At 37.9% G+C, this 12,636-nt stretch overlaps 1 protein-coding gene across 1 annotated transcript in view; it reads left to right on the forward strand.

The window, feature by feature from the left end:
- Window positions 1-5,569: 5,569 nt before the first annotated feature.
- Window positions 5,570-12,636, forward strand: part of LOC144521873 (solute carrier family 23 member 2) — a 57,056-nt gene continuing 49,989 nt past the window's right edge. The window contains exon 1 of the mRNA XM_078256512.1: window positions 5,570-5,713. Within this exon, the coding sequence (XP_078112638.1) occupies window positions 5,642-5,713 (72 nt within the window). The 5' untranslated portion in view covers window positions 5,570-5,641. The remainder of the gene's footprint in view (window positions 5,714-12,636) is intronic.

Below are 12,636 nucleotides of genomic sequence, written 5' to 3' on the forward strand. Positions count from 1 at the left end.
CTTCAGACACCTGCTTTACAGACTCTTAGCAGCAACTTTATGGAAAAAAAGTCTGTAAGCTGCACTTAAGGCAAATGGGAACCAGTAATCAAGGGAGAAGAATTACCTGACTGGAGATATCTGTTGATGATTCTGAGGTGTCCTTTGAAAACAGACATGAATGACAATTTTGCATGTGAGCAGAAACAATGTAGCGTGAAATGCTATTTACAGGGCCTCTTTGTGGTGATACTGTAGGTACGTGTAAATCAAAGAGTTGCTGTTCAGGGCAGAACATTGAACGGCTTTGATGTTCGCCAAGTTGGCTAAGAGATTCGGCCTCACACCAGGCAGCATTTCTAAAGCGAACAATCACAAACTGTTGTATCTCTTTTGACTCAGCTCTACATGGTGCAATGACACACAATATACAAAAGTCACAGAATTGTTTAGTTTCTTCATTCAGTTTTGCTTCAATCCAAACAGCTGCACTGTTTCTTCATCTCAAGCAAGTACGGACTTTCTTTGCTCTGTGCAAGACAAAAATAAATTTAAACATGCAAAGCTAGAAAAGAAAAGGAATTTGTGTCTGAAATATCCTTATAACCTTTAGAGTGATGGAGGGACAAGAGTGGTATAAAATGTTGTACATATTTGTATTTTATTCCTTTTGCAATGACGTGATTTATCTTTCTAAGTAAGTGTATGTAGACATACATACTGTATGCTTACTGTGACCTACAATAAAAAAAAAACTATCGCAAACTGGCTATAAAACCTTTCACAATATGACACCTTTGCCTTATCAGAGCTAAAAGTATGGTAATATTAAGCAAATTAGAAATGAGAATTAGTGAATATTAGAAACATTCTTGATTCCATAAATTAACTGGACACCAACAAGTGTTTGTTTGCTGTTTTAATATTGTTAACTGTGACGATAACAGATTGGCAGTTTAGCCAAAGAGCTTAAAGTTGGATGTTTTTTTTTAGTTCATTAGATAATTGAGAACCGCAGATTTAAATTAGTTTTATTGCATATTTAACAACTAAACTACTATTATTACTACTACTATTCAGCTGCCATTTTCTGTTTAAAAAGGAATTCACAGCTATGGATTTGTCACCTTAATTCAACTCTGTAATGAACCCAAACTTTTCTGTTTTTTTTTTTAAACTGTCCTTTGTTTTTATGATATGTGCATACGTCTTCCATAACTAGTACATTCAATTCAAAATGATTCACTTATTCGTGGTCCCAGCTTCTGTGCAACTTAATCTGTGCAAAGTTTGTTCAAATCCCTCACATCGGTGACATGTGAACTTATTCCCTACATCAAATGTACATTTTCCAACTACCAAGCTTAGAAAAGCATCAGCCCTCAGCTGCTCCTAGCCCAGCAGAACCTTTTCTCAGTGACTGCCACCTTTTAAGACAAGTGTCCCAAAATATGCCATGACATAGGAGTGAATTGATTTCTTGTTCCTTTAGCAAGTAAACGGGTTCCCACTTGGCATGCGGGACGGTGATGCTAAACATAGTATTTAAAGTGTGCATGTATAGTGTTTGCTTTCACATACCCAGAGTGTGTCCAATTCCTCAGCATTCTTGAAAAAAGGAACTTAGACTTCAGATGAGGTTTCAATTATGGATATATTTCAAAGCTTGTAAAGACGGAAATAAAGGTTTAGAAACCCAACGTTCAAAATCTTTTTTAGGATTGTTTAAAAAAAAAAAAAATCACAATCATGAAATACATTCTACTTAGATATTATTGTAGCTGAACGTGGGCTGAATACACACAATTCATAGTACTCTGAAAATACTGCTGACATTTGTTCAAATTGACAACAATATCAGAGCATGCTAAAATCATCTGTGTGTCTGAAGACCCCAGAGGGTAGTAGTGGTAATGTGAGGGGACAAGACCCAAGGCTCCACACTGTGACCATGTAGTCTCAACTCGCAAACCTGACTATGAAATTGATCAGGCACGGCATTGCAAATATACTCTTATATTTATCACGGCATTTATCAGAGTTTACCCTTCTAAATTGTTCAATATACAGTGGGACAGAGTATATATGATATTTAATTCCCTTTTAATGCAATGTTTTTGTTTTTCATTGTTGGTACATCTTGGAAAAATGGACTTGAACTTGTGATGAAAAAATAGTTTAGTGTTTCAAAATAAAAAAAACTTTTTTTTAAGTAAATGTCTCTTTTTATAGGACTTCTTTAAAGGTAATACTTTATTGAGATATCTAACTCAACTCTTAATAATACAGTACCATTGAAGTATGATGAATGAGCCTGTATTCAAGTAAAAGTATCTTTATTGTTAATAGTATTTAGAAAAATATGATAGCCAGCCCTACCTTCTCAACCTTTGCCTGTTCATGTTTACATACAGTAAAGGAATGTGGACAGACTGACCATGTAAAGCACTCTTTAGTGAAGTATCCATTCAAACTTAGTGTATAATTTTAAGTGAATTTCCAGAAAATCAGGATTAAATATTGATAAGCAAACAGAGCTAACTAACCAACTTTCTTAACCTTTTTAACAAAATCCTCAGGTTGCAGCTTAATCCGATGATAATTTCAGATGTTTATTTATACCAGAGGAAATTTTCTTTTGCCTATCGACAGTTGCAACAAGACAATTCAGTAAATTACTGCCCTTCAATATGATTACTGAAACTTAACGTTTCCTCATCATGTTTCTAAAAAAAAAATTAGGGAGCATTACATTCCGGGAAAACATACTTTCGTAAATTAGTAGAACATGAATGTAATTTCAAGGAGACAAGTTTGAGAACAGAGCACAACAACAAATTAAAGACATTTAAAAACACAAAAAATAAGTTTTTTTAAAGTTATATGAGATATATGAGAATAATGAGTAAATAACCAAAAATACTAGTAGTAAGTGAAGATACAATAGAAGATCCTACTAGGGCTGCCCCCTCAAAGTGAAATATTCAAATCCTCAGTCAATTCTTCAAGTCAGGAAGTCATTTTGTTTTTGTCAGTCAGCGCTCAGGCTCGGGGATGACGTTATCTTCTGCTTAGAAGTGGTGAACTTACAGCTCAAAGCCACTTAATGCAATATAGTCTCTGGCTTTTTTTAATGTATCTAGTGTCTGCAAAATATGTTGTTAGCATAGTGTAAGATATTTTATTGATTTGTCTTATAGTGTAATGCTCTCAGTGATAAAACATAAAATGTGGTAAAAACAGAAAATGTAAAGCTGTAGCGTTATGCGCTGCCGTGCAAGTGTGTTGGCCATCTTGGTTCACGCTGGTTAAGATTACAGAGCCCTGTCTTTTTATTTTATTAACCTTGGCTACAGTAGTCAGCACCAAGGTTATAATCGTTAACGAAAACGAACGAAATAACGAAAACTAAATGGGAAAAAACATTGTCGTTAACTGAAATAAAAATAAAAACGAGTCATCACAAAAAAACGATAACTAAACTAAAACTGTAATGTCTGTTTGCAAAACTAACTAAAATAAAATAAAATTATCGAGTAAATGTACTTAGTTTTTGTCTTTGTCGATGTCTTTCATAGAGCAAATAACGTTATATCTTTCTGACCATGACATTTCCCGTAGACAGTTTCCGACTGGGAACCCAGAAATTCTGACATTCCATGTCAAATTGAACACAACATGTCCGTGCCACTCGCCTGGCATCATGGTGGTACTGAAAGTCGGAAAAAAGCGGCAGTCCTATGTGATTATTATAAAATAAAAAGCAAGTGCCTTGCAGTGGAAGGTGGTAAAATATGTGGACAATTTATTACAGGGAAAAATCCCACGAATTTGAAAGTACATTTGAGAAGCGCACACAAGCTAGGAGGCTAACCTAGCTTACCTTAACAAGGTAAAGAAGAACGCAAAGGCCCCTTTCCCCGAAACAAAAAGAAGCTAACCCCGGTAACGTTACGGGCAAGAATGTATGGATACAGGGCCAGGCAGCATGACAGAGACAACAACAGGACAGAAAACACTACAGGAAGGCTTTCACTGGTGACCCGATAGCTGCTGGTTAGTAAATACGCCGGAACACCAAAAGCGGGAGGAAGCGTGGGTTAATATGTGGATTGATACTGGGATGTCTACACAACTGTGTGAGTCGATTGACTTCAAAAAGTTCGCCACTTTTCTCGAACCAAAGTTCAAAACACCTGTTCATGTATGTCTTCTTTAGTCTGTTGGCTATTTAGGTTTCTTTCCTGGAACACGTCACTTATAGCCTGACAAGCCAGACCCACATCAAGCTGTTGGGTCTGGGAACTCACCATTGGCAGGGCTCAATCTGAGGGGCGGGATAAACGATTGTCTTTCAAATTCCCTCTGCACGCAATAGCCAACCAGAGCAACGCTAGTTGATAGATTAAACTTTCCGGTCGGCAAAACTCCGAACATATCTTCCTTTTTTAAGAATGACTTCAGTGCTTAACTCCAAGTCTTCCAGAGTTGCGGCCAAAACCGATTCGAAACACAGCTTTTCGCCAGCAGCAGCAGCCATCTTCTTTGTTTTCAAGTAGCAGGGAACCGTCGCAACTCTGCCGTCCTTATGTTAAGCCCGCCCACCGACTCTACACACGATGTGATTGGCCTGACCAGAATTTGTTTTTTCCAGCTCGCAAGCCAACGGAGAGTTGCTAGACTGATCCTAGCTGCAAATTACATTTGCTGTTGCTAGGGTGCGTCTAGATTTCTAGGCTACGTCACTTACACATTTTGCATTTACTGTGGCGTCTTGTGTAGACTGTTTACATATTTATGACTATATGTAGGCTACATTTTATGTACTGGTGTTATTGTTAAATACATTGTGAATACATATTTCTAAAATTGTATGATGTTTTTGTTGAGTTATTATAACACAATACTTTTTCTGACCTTTTTGAATCCCCCGACAAATAACCCATATTACAAAAAAGACAAACTAAGACTAAAACTAATGAAAACTAAACTGAATTTGAAAACAAAAACTCAAAACGAAATAAAAATAAAAACTAATGACAAATGCAAAACTATAATAACCTTGGTCAGCATGCATTAGCTCAGAGGGCTAACTTGGCTTGTTTACATTATTACGTGAACGTCTTTGTCACCCGCCAAACAGTGTTCCAAATTCTGTCAGTTCAATAAAGCGTTGCTTGATACTGAGTACCTGGAAAAAAGGGACGTTTAAATCAAACAACAGAGGTTGATCTACTGAAACTCAATGACTCTTAAGTCACAAAATGTGTGAACTACAAACTTTTGATAAAAGAAGAACTTCTTAATGAGTATGACAAACTAAAGATTCATGTGACAAACGTGCTTGTCCCCTCTCATAGGATCCATCATCACAGCAGCAGGCGCATGACTGTAAGTCAGAGTAACTACAGTAAAGCCTATATTAGCTTAGCAGCAGACCAGAAATGTTTCAGCACCGTAGAAGAGATTACAAAGTAACTGAGCCACTCTCTTTCTCACTGTGATACCCGGTTTCCCTGGTGACATGAGGCGGTCGTTGATGTTGTCCTATTAGGTCTGCGATCAGTCAGAGTTTTACTCCCACCGTGTGTGTTCGTTGATCTGTGTGGAGTCCACTTCAGACCAGAAACAACTATACGCCTCCTTGCCTCATTTTATCAGAATGCGTCTCAGTACAGAGGAGAAAATTGAGCTGGGACTCAAGGACCTGGGGACAGTCAACCATGCATTTGGGGTAAGTGTAGTGTCATATTAATTCTCTCTTCAGTTTAGTTTTGAGACAGCCACAAAATTAAACACAGAGTGAGGGTTTGAGATAAAACCAAGTCACGTACTAATCTTTTTCTTATGAATACACATATTTATTATTTAGTTTTTACTTACAGACCAAGAGAAGGAGAAGTACAGTACTATTTTCTCACATTGCAGCAGTAAGAGCTAAATGTAAGCCACTGTGGAATGTGAAATGACTAAAGTGTGAATGTGTTCCACAAAAGACGGGATACTTGTGCAGTGAAATCAATTGCATGGTTTCAAAGAATGTGGCAAATATCAGTCTTGAGTGTAGTTGAGACGGATCAAAAAGCTCTGAGTTTAAACTAGAAATGCTCTTTAATTAAATGTCAGAAAGAAACAGAAACGCATATTGAAGCGGGAATGGTTGTTTGTTTGTGAGGTTGCAAGGTCTGGCTGCATAGGGTGTGCAAGTGTACACAGCTGAGCCCAGCATTGATGTTTCCCCTTTTTTTCTCCCAATCCCAATTTACTGAAGAATTTAGAAAAATGGGAACACCAAACAAACAGCACAGCTTCAACTGCAGATGGGTGAACATGTCAGTAGTCAACATCTGCAAAATAATACAAGCAAGAAACAAGGCCTCATTTATTATTATGCTTAATTATACTACCTGACACTATACAAAAGCCCAACGAGAGACTTTTACCATACAACGATTTCAGAGATGTTAAACTAGGATTTATACATTTAATAAATCAATCAATCGAGATTGCTGACTTTGGCATCCAGATTAAGTTTTCATTACATTTTAGGCTTTGAGCACGTAGATATATTTCACAAGGACCTCTTTCGAACTTTAGGCCCTACTTTTTTTTCGTTCTTTTTAATCAGTTGTAGTCACACTTAAAGAAAAAAATATGGGTGAAAGGAAGATAAATACTTTTGCTGTCTCCTGAGAAACGTTTGCACTTTCTCGCAAACCTTTTCAGGTTGAGGGGGGAAAAAAGTCGATGTACTTCCGGGTCAGTTCAGCACCATGGAAACAACCACAACAAAGGACACCCATGGGAGAGTTTCATAGAATAGAAACCCTAGTGCCATATATTAATATATCTTAGATACAGAAAGTGTGTATGTGCTAAATACCATATTTAGTGGATTTTTAAGATTTTCTGCATTTCTGTTAAGAGCTAAAAACATATAGCATGTGAGAAATAATGATAGTGGATAATTGATTCAAACCATAATAAACTGGAAGCAGATAAGTATATAATTTCAGCGAATGCAATAATCCTGTTTTTATTGGATGCTTTCATTTGATAATGTTATTACTTAAGGTTTTAATGAGGGGGTGGGGTTGACCTCAACAACCCAACTGCATTTTACTGCAAACGTGCAACTAGTTAACTTTCTAAAGCAGGCACAATCGCTTGTTTGCTAAGAGTCGGGTCGGGACTCCAACATTATCACACTGGCAACATTGCATTCAGAATATAAAATATTTTTATAGCACTTTTTAATGTGTGATTGTGTAAAGGTTTTCACAAGATAGATACCAACCTTTTGTGAACTTGTAAATTTCGCCTGGCGTCTTCTCACCTTTATGGAGACAGACGCTGTGTGCACGGTGGGAGGAGCTGTGTGTGTGTTTTATGTGTTTGTGTGTTTGTGTTTGTGTGTTTGTGTGTGTGTGTGTGTGTGTGTGTGTGTGTGTGTGTGTGTGTGTGTGTGTGTGTGTGTGTGTGTGTGTGTGAGCGAGACACAGGTGACAGAGAGACGGAGAAAAGCAGGGAAAGGAAATGCAGCTGAACATGTTTTAAAAAGAAATGTAATAACGAAACGCAATGTGCAGCGGCCGGTGTTGATAGTGTGGCGCACCACCACACATTACTCTATGTGTGGGAAACACTGAAAAGTCATATACTGATTATGCCTGGATTGTAATTCTGGATTGTACACACTTTCATACACAGTACACCTGGTACAGAATGTCTTTTCTACCAAGGCTACAGTTAGGACTCACCAGTGCAAAGCAATGGAATAGGAAAGCAAATGTGTTTAAGGCATTTTTCTTGCCATTAGTACAAGTGAGCTTTTGTTTGTCAGTGCAGCTTTGAGTTCAGTGAAAGACAATTTAGGGTTTCAGGTATCAACACAGGATAGAAGCTAAACTCCAAAAACAAAGGCTGGCTTCACGTGAAACAAAGCAAAAACTCACATCTCTCATTCATTTTTTAGTGGACTTTAGTAGCCTCTGGATATTGGAACACTGCCATGGTACAAAAACTCTGACCCATGATCTCCTCACTGGCGATTGTTTTTACTCATTGTAAATTATTTTGGATGTAAGTAACACAACTGGCAAACATTTTACATGTTTATACAAAACTGTGCTAGAAGTAGTAGCTATAGTGGTATACAGTATTTTGTTGTAAACAAAATTAATTAAAAGAAAGCAATGCATTTATGGACAGGGAAGTAAACATTAGCCATTATGCTTACAAAATGTTGTCACCCCCAAAAAACTCAAAGTAATGGCAAACAAGTAGAAGTATTTAAAACAAGGCAAGAACATGTCTTAGAGTGGATAGTAGTTGGTGTTATTGAATATGGCAAGTACTGTATGTACGTTTGTTGCATGGATGTTTGTAATAGAGTGTGGAAATCAAACAAACTCAGTCACCTGCTTGTCTGCCAGTCGCACAGAGAGAGAGAGAGGGTCACAGAAATAACAGCTTTTTTTGTTTGCTTGACTTGTCTCCTCAAACAGGTATTAAGCCTTTAGTTGAAGTTAGGTAAGATGTAGAGCATTTTTCAAAACTTTAAAATTCAGTTTCATATGGAAAAACTACTGTCCCCCCTTGGAAATAACTAGGTATAGTTCCCACTTTTCCCTTTTTTGTAATTAAATATGCAGATGACATTGCTGTGTTGCTTTGCAAAATTATTTTATTCTACCAGAACTTTATAGTTAATGCTGTGACCAGTGTTTCCCCTATATTCAGTCCCTCCAGGCAACAACTGACAACATCTGAAGCGTTTAAAGAGTCTATTTGTCCATTTTGTTTATTTCTAAAGAAACATATCAATGTATAAATCCATTACCTTGTACCTCACTTTATGGCTCGGTAGCAGGCGTTTTTGTAAAAATAGGCTAACGATTCTGTCATAACCACGCGACTTACTGTTGCACAGTAGAGAAATTACCGTAAAGTACAGGAGAAGCTTGCAGGCAGTTTCGACTCACATTATCTGTTTAAGTTTAATTACTAATGTTGACTAGCATTTTAGTTAGCAATCATTAGCCTGTGCCTATGTTATCTCTTTACATATACCTACGCTCTCCGTCTCTGCAAGATTCGGAATGATTGAGATTTCTCTTGGCACAGCTACCAGAAGAATTACAACTTTCAGACAGGTTGCTCACGTCACATCTACGTCTTCGAGCTCAGTTGGAGGCTGTGCAGTAACGCTCAGCCATCATCGGGAAAGTGCTTCTAATATCCTTCATTGGTCTCCGTCCAGAGCAACGGGATCTGTAGGTCCATTTTATATATGACAATGAACAATTCACGCAAAGTCAACCAATCCCCATGAATTTTGTGCGACTCGCAATTTTTACCAGTCACTGCAACTTTTCCGCAACTTTGACCAATAACAGCAGACCCAGGAGTTTGTATCAGTATGTGACTCTGAGAGCCACTGACCAAGCGGGAGTGAGAACGGGTTGACGTACACACGTACGTCACCAAATTAATTTCCTTCTGTCTGATGTGAAGACGAGACATGTGTGACTCGAACATCGCACATTTACCAACAAAACGTACAACGAAAGACCGTGCAAAACATTTCAGACCGTCCTGCCAACCTGTATACATTTTAACATCAATGTACACTGTAACGTTTTTTACTCTAAAGACACTGAAAGCTGCTGCTGTTTCAATCCTATTGGCTCTCTGCAGCGGGCGGGGCTGCTGCTCCGTTCCCCCCGCGACTGATGCACTCACACACACACACACACACACACACACACACACACACACACACACACACACACACACACACACACACACACACAAACACACATGGTGGATGCAGGAAAAAACGGAGATGAGATGTACAGGATGACCTAAATTGAGGACAGCTACGCTCTTTATCGTAAGTACAATGATAAGTTAAAGTTCAATAAGTACTTTATCAAACCGTATGAATGTGTGTCCCAGCCCAGGATAGGAAATTAACTAACAATGTAAAGATCAACAAGCCACTGACACATATGTTCAAATTTGATTTATTCAATAAATTATTATTTTTTGTCTTAAATCCACCAGCCATTTTTATATTATACCAATATTTGCAGCATCCTGAGCCTTTTTGATAAGGATACTAGGAAAACTCAGCCCAGAGTAGTTTTATTCTCCCCAAAATAAGTTTCCTTTTTATTTTTAAAGAACTATACAAAAAAACAAAATCGCGACTTTTTTTGTGCAACTTTCACTGTCTCTCGCAACTTCATTGCAACAAAAATACAAAACACATCGCAATTTTTTACAAAAGCTCCCGCGAAATCAGGCATTATGGGCCGCAACAATCTCAAAAAAAGGCCGCGAAATCCTGGAGGGACTGTATATTCCTTGCCTCAAGTGACACACACTTGAGACAGCTGAGTTCCGACCAGCACAGGTGATCACAAAAGTCACATTGAAAAGACAAGTGTAACCACGGCCTCTGGCCTCTGACAATCAGTCATCCGTAAACTAAAACACTTGTCTTCCTGCTGCATCACAGCGTCATTGAACCAGTTCTTTAGTATTCTTCAGTATGCTTTACAATCATTGACTAAAAGGGTCTCTTGAAAATCATCCATGCAGCCAGCAAACTAATCTTCCCACACTCAATTTATTTAGTCACAGCTGTGACGTGGAAGGCACACATCTCTGCACATGATGCTGTGCACTAAATAATCACACTGGCCAGCATCAGTGATGATTAACCACATGTTAAGCGGCATCAGTTTCTATCTATTCAGGTACTAGTTCTCCACTTTAGGGCTTTTTTGAATGACTTTAATTTTGCTTCATTTTAGAGTGTTGTGATTGGTGATTGGTGCTTTTTGATCATAATGTTTATATCTACTTGTAGCATTATTAACATTTTATAGTTATGTTTAGGCAGTCACATAACCAAGGTTAAGTTTAGGGAAAGATTGGGGGTTAGGGTTATTGTGTGTTAGGGTTAGTTAGGGCTATTGTGATCTTGACATCTATTGTGGTCTTGGCTTTATATTAAAAAGGTCAATTGTGACCTTAAGCAAAAGTTTACTGCAACTACAATCCTTCCATAACTCGTAACCAAAGTCCTGTTACCTAAACCTAACCACCGACGGGACTCGGGATGGGAAGCCCGGTCCCTGTTGGCATAGTCCTGCACTCTTCACACTGACCATCCACCATAGCCACCTAGAGTATAAACCAGAGAAGTATATTGAAATAGTCAGATCTCCATCTGGACCATTACAATACACTTTTAAACTGTTAGTTCTTCACAGAAAGAATTTAGTTTTGATATTGATTTACGTTTTTACTGCTAATACCTGTGTTCTATTACTTGAGTGTGATTTTGAATACAAAGCTTTTACATGAATTTTCTGTATTTTTCATGTTAACAATGCTACTTTTTAGTTCACCCAAATCTCTCTCTCTCTTTCTCTCTCACTCACTCACTCACTCACTCACTCACTCACTCACTCACTCACTCACACACACACACACACACACACACACACACACACACACACACACACACACACACACAAACACAGAAAAACACATTTCCCTCCCTAATGGTGTTGCCATGCAGATAGTTCTTTATTTTAAGTATTTTTGGGCATTTTTGCCTTTTTAAGTTGATATAGCACAGTAGAGATATGACAGGACACGAGGAAAGCGAGAGAGAGGGGAGATGACATGTGACAAATGTGGTTACTGGAATGCAGTTGGAAAACCACTAGATGGAAGCAAATGGCCATGTAATCACTGAAGCAAGCGTCTCTGTACACTACCTGCTGAGAACTTTGTCGGGCTCACCCTCTGAGAAACCGCAGCTTTCAGAGCGATTGCTGCAGTATGTGGTTTTGTTCCTTGTCTTGGGACCTTGGTGTGGAATATCCTTAGATTCACTGGTGTCTGGATTTTTTCTTGTGTGCTGGCTCTAGTCTGTAATATTTGAGACATACAGTGAGAAGAATGAATATAATATATTAAACATCTATTATAGGGGAACATTTTACCTGTGGTTTCTGGTGTTAGAATATCAACATTGTTTTCATTGTTAAAAGTAGTTTATGGGGTTTTTAACCCTTTATGTTACTGGTGCTAGGTTTTAAAAACTATTTTGAGGTTTCATACTCAAATATTGATGTGATATATTTGGTGTTAACATGTAGACTTAATAATTAATAATAAATAGTACACAGGACAGAAACGTAACCAATCAGTTTCTTTATGTTGTTTCATTGAGGGTTCGAATTGAGTTTGGGGTGAGGGGTTTAGTTATGTCGTCCACATTACAGAGAGAAGTTCAACCTTTCCCATAGTTCCCAAGCTATTTTCGAAAATCAGAAGTTGGTCAAAATTAAAGCCATGATGCACGTTATCTTCTTCTATGAATGAATAATAAAAAAGTAAAATTATTAATTCCCTCATTATGATTTGGGATGTACAAACCCTTTGGAAATGGATCTATCTAATGTGGACTGTGTTAAAATGGGACTGACCTCTTTGCATTTAAATACAGCTCATGTGTCACATTGGGCGTCCCATAACCTACTGTTTCCGCATAGAAAATATATGTTTCGGAAGTTTATGGTACCAATTACATGGTAACGAGCAAACCAGGCATACTTACACTTCAATCACATC

Source organism: Sander vitreus, chromosome 8 (genome assembly GCF_031162955.1).
Source record: "Sander vitreus isolate 19-12246 chromosome 8, sanVit1, whole genome shotgun sequence".
NCBI lineage: Eukaryota > Metazoa > Chordata > Actinopteri > Perciformes > Percidae > Sander > Sander vitreus.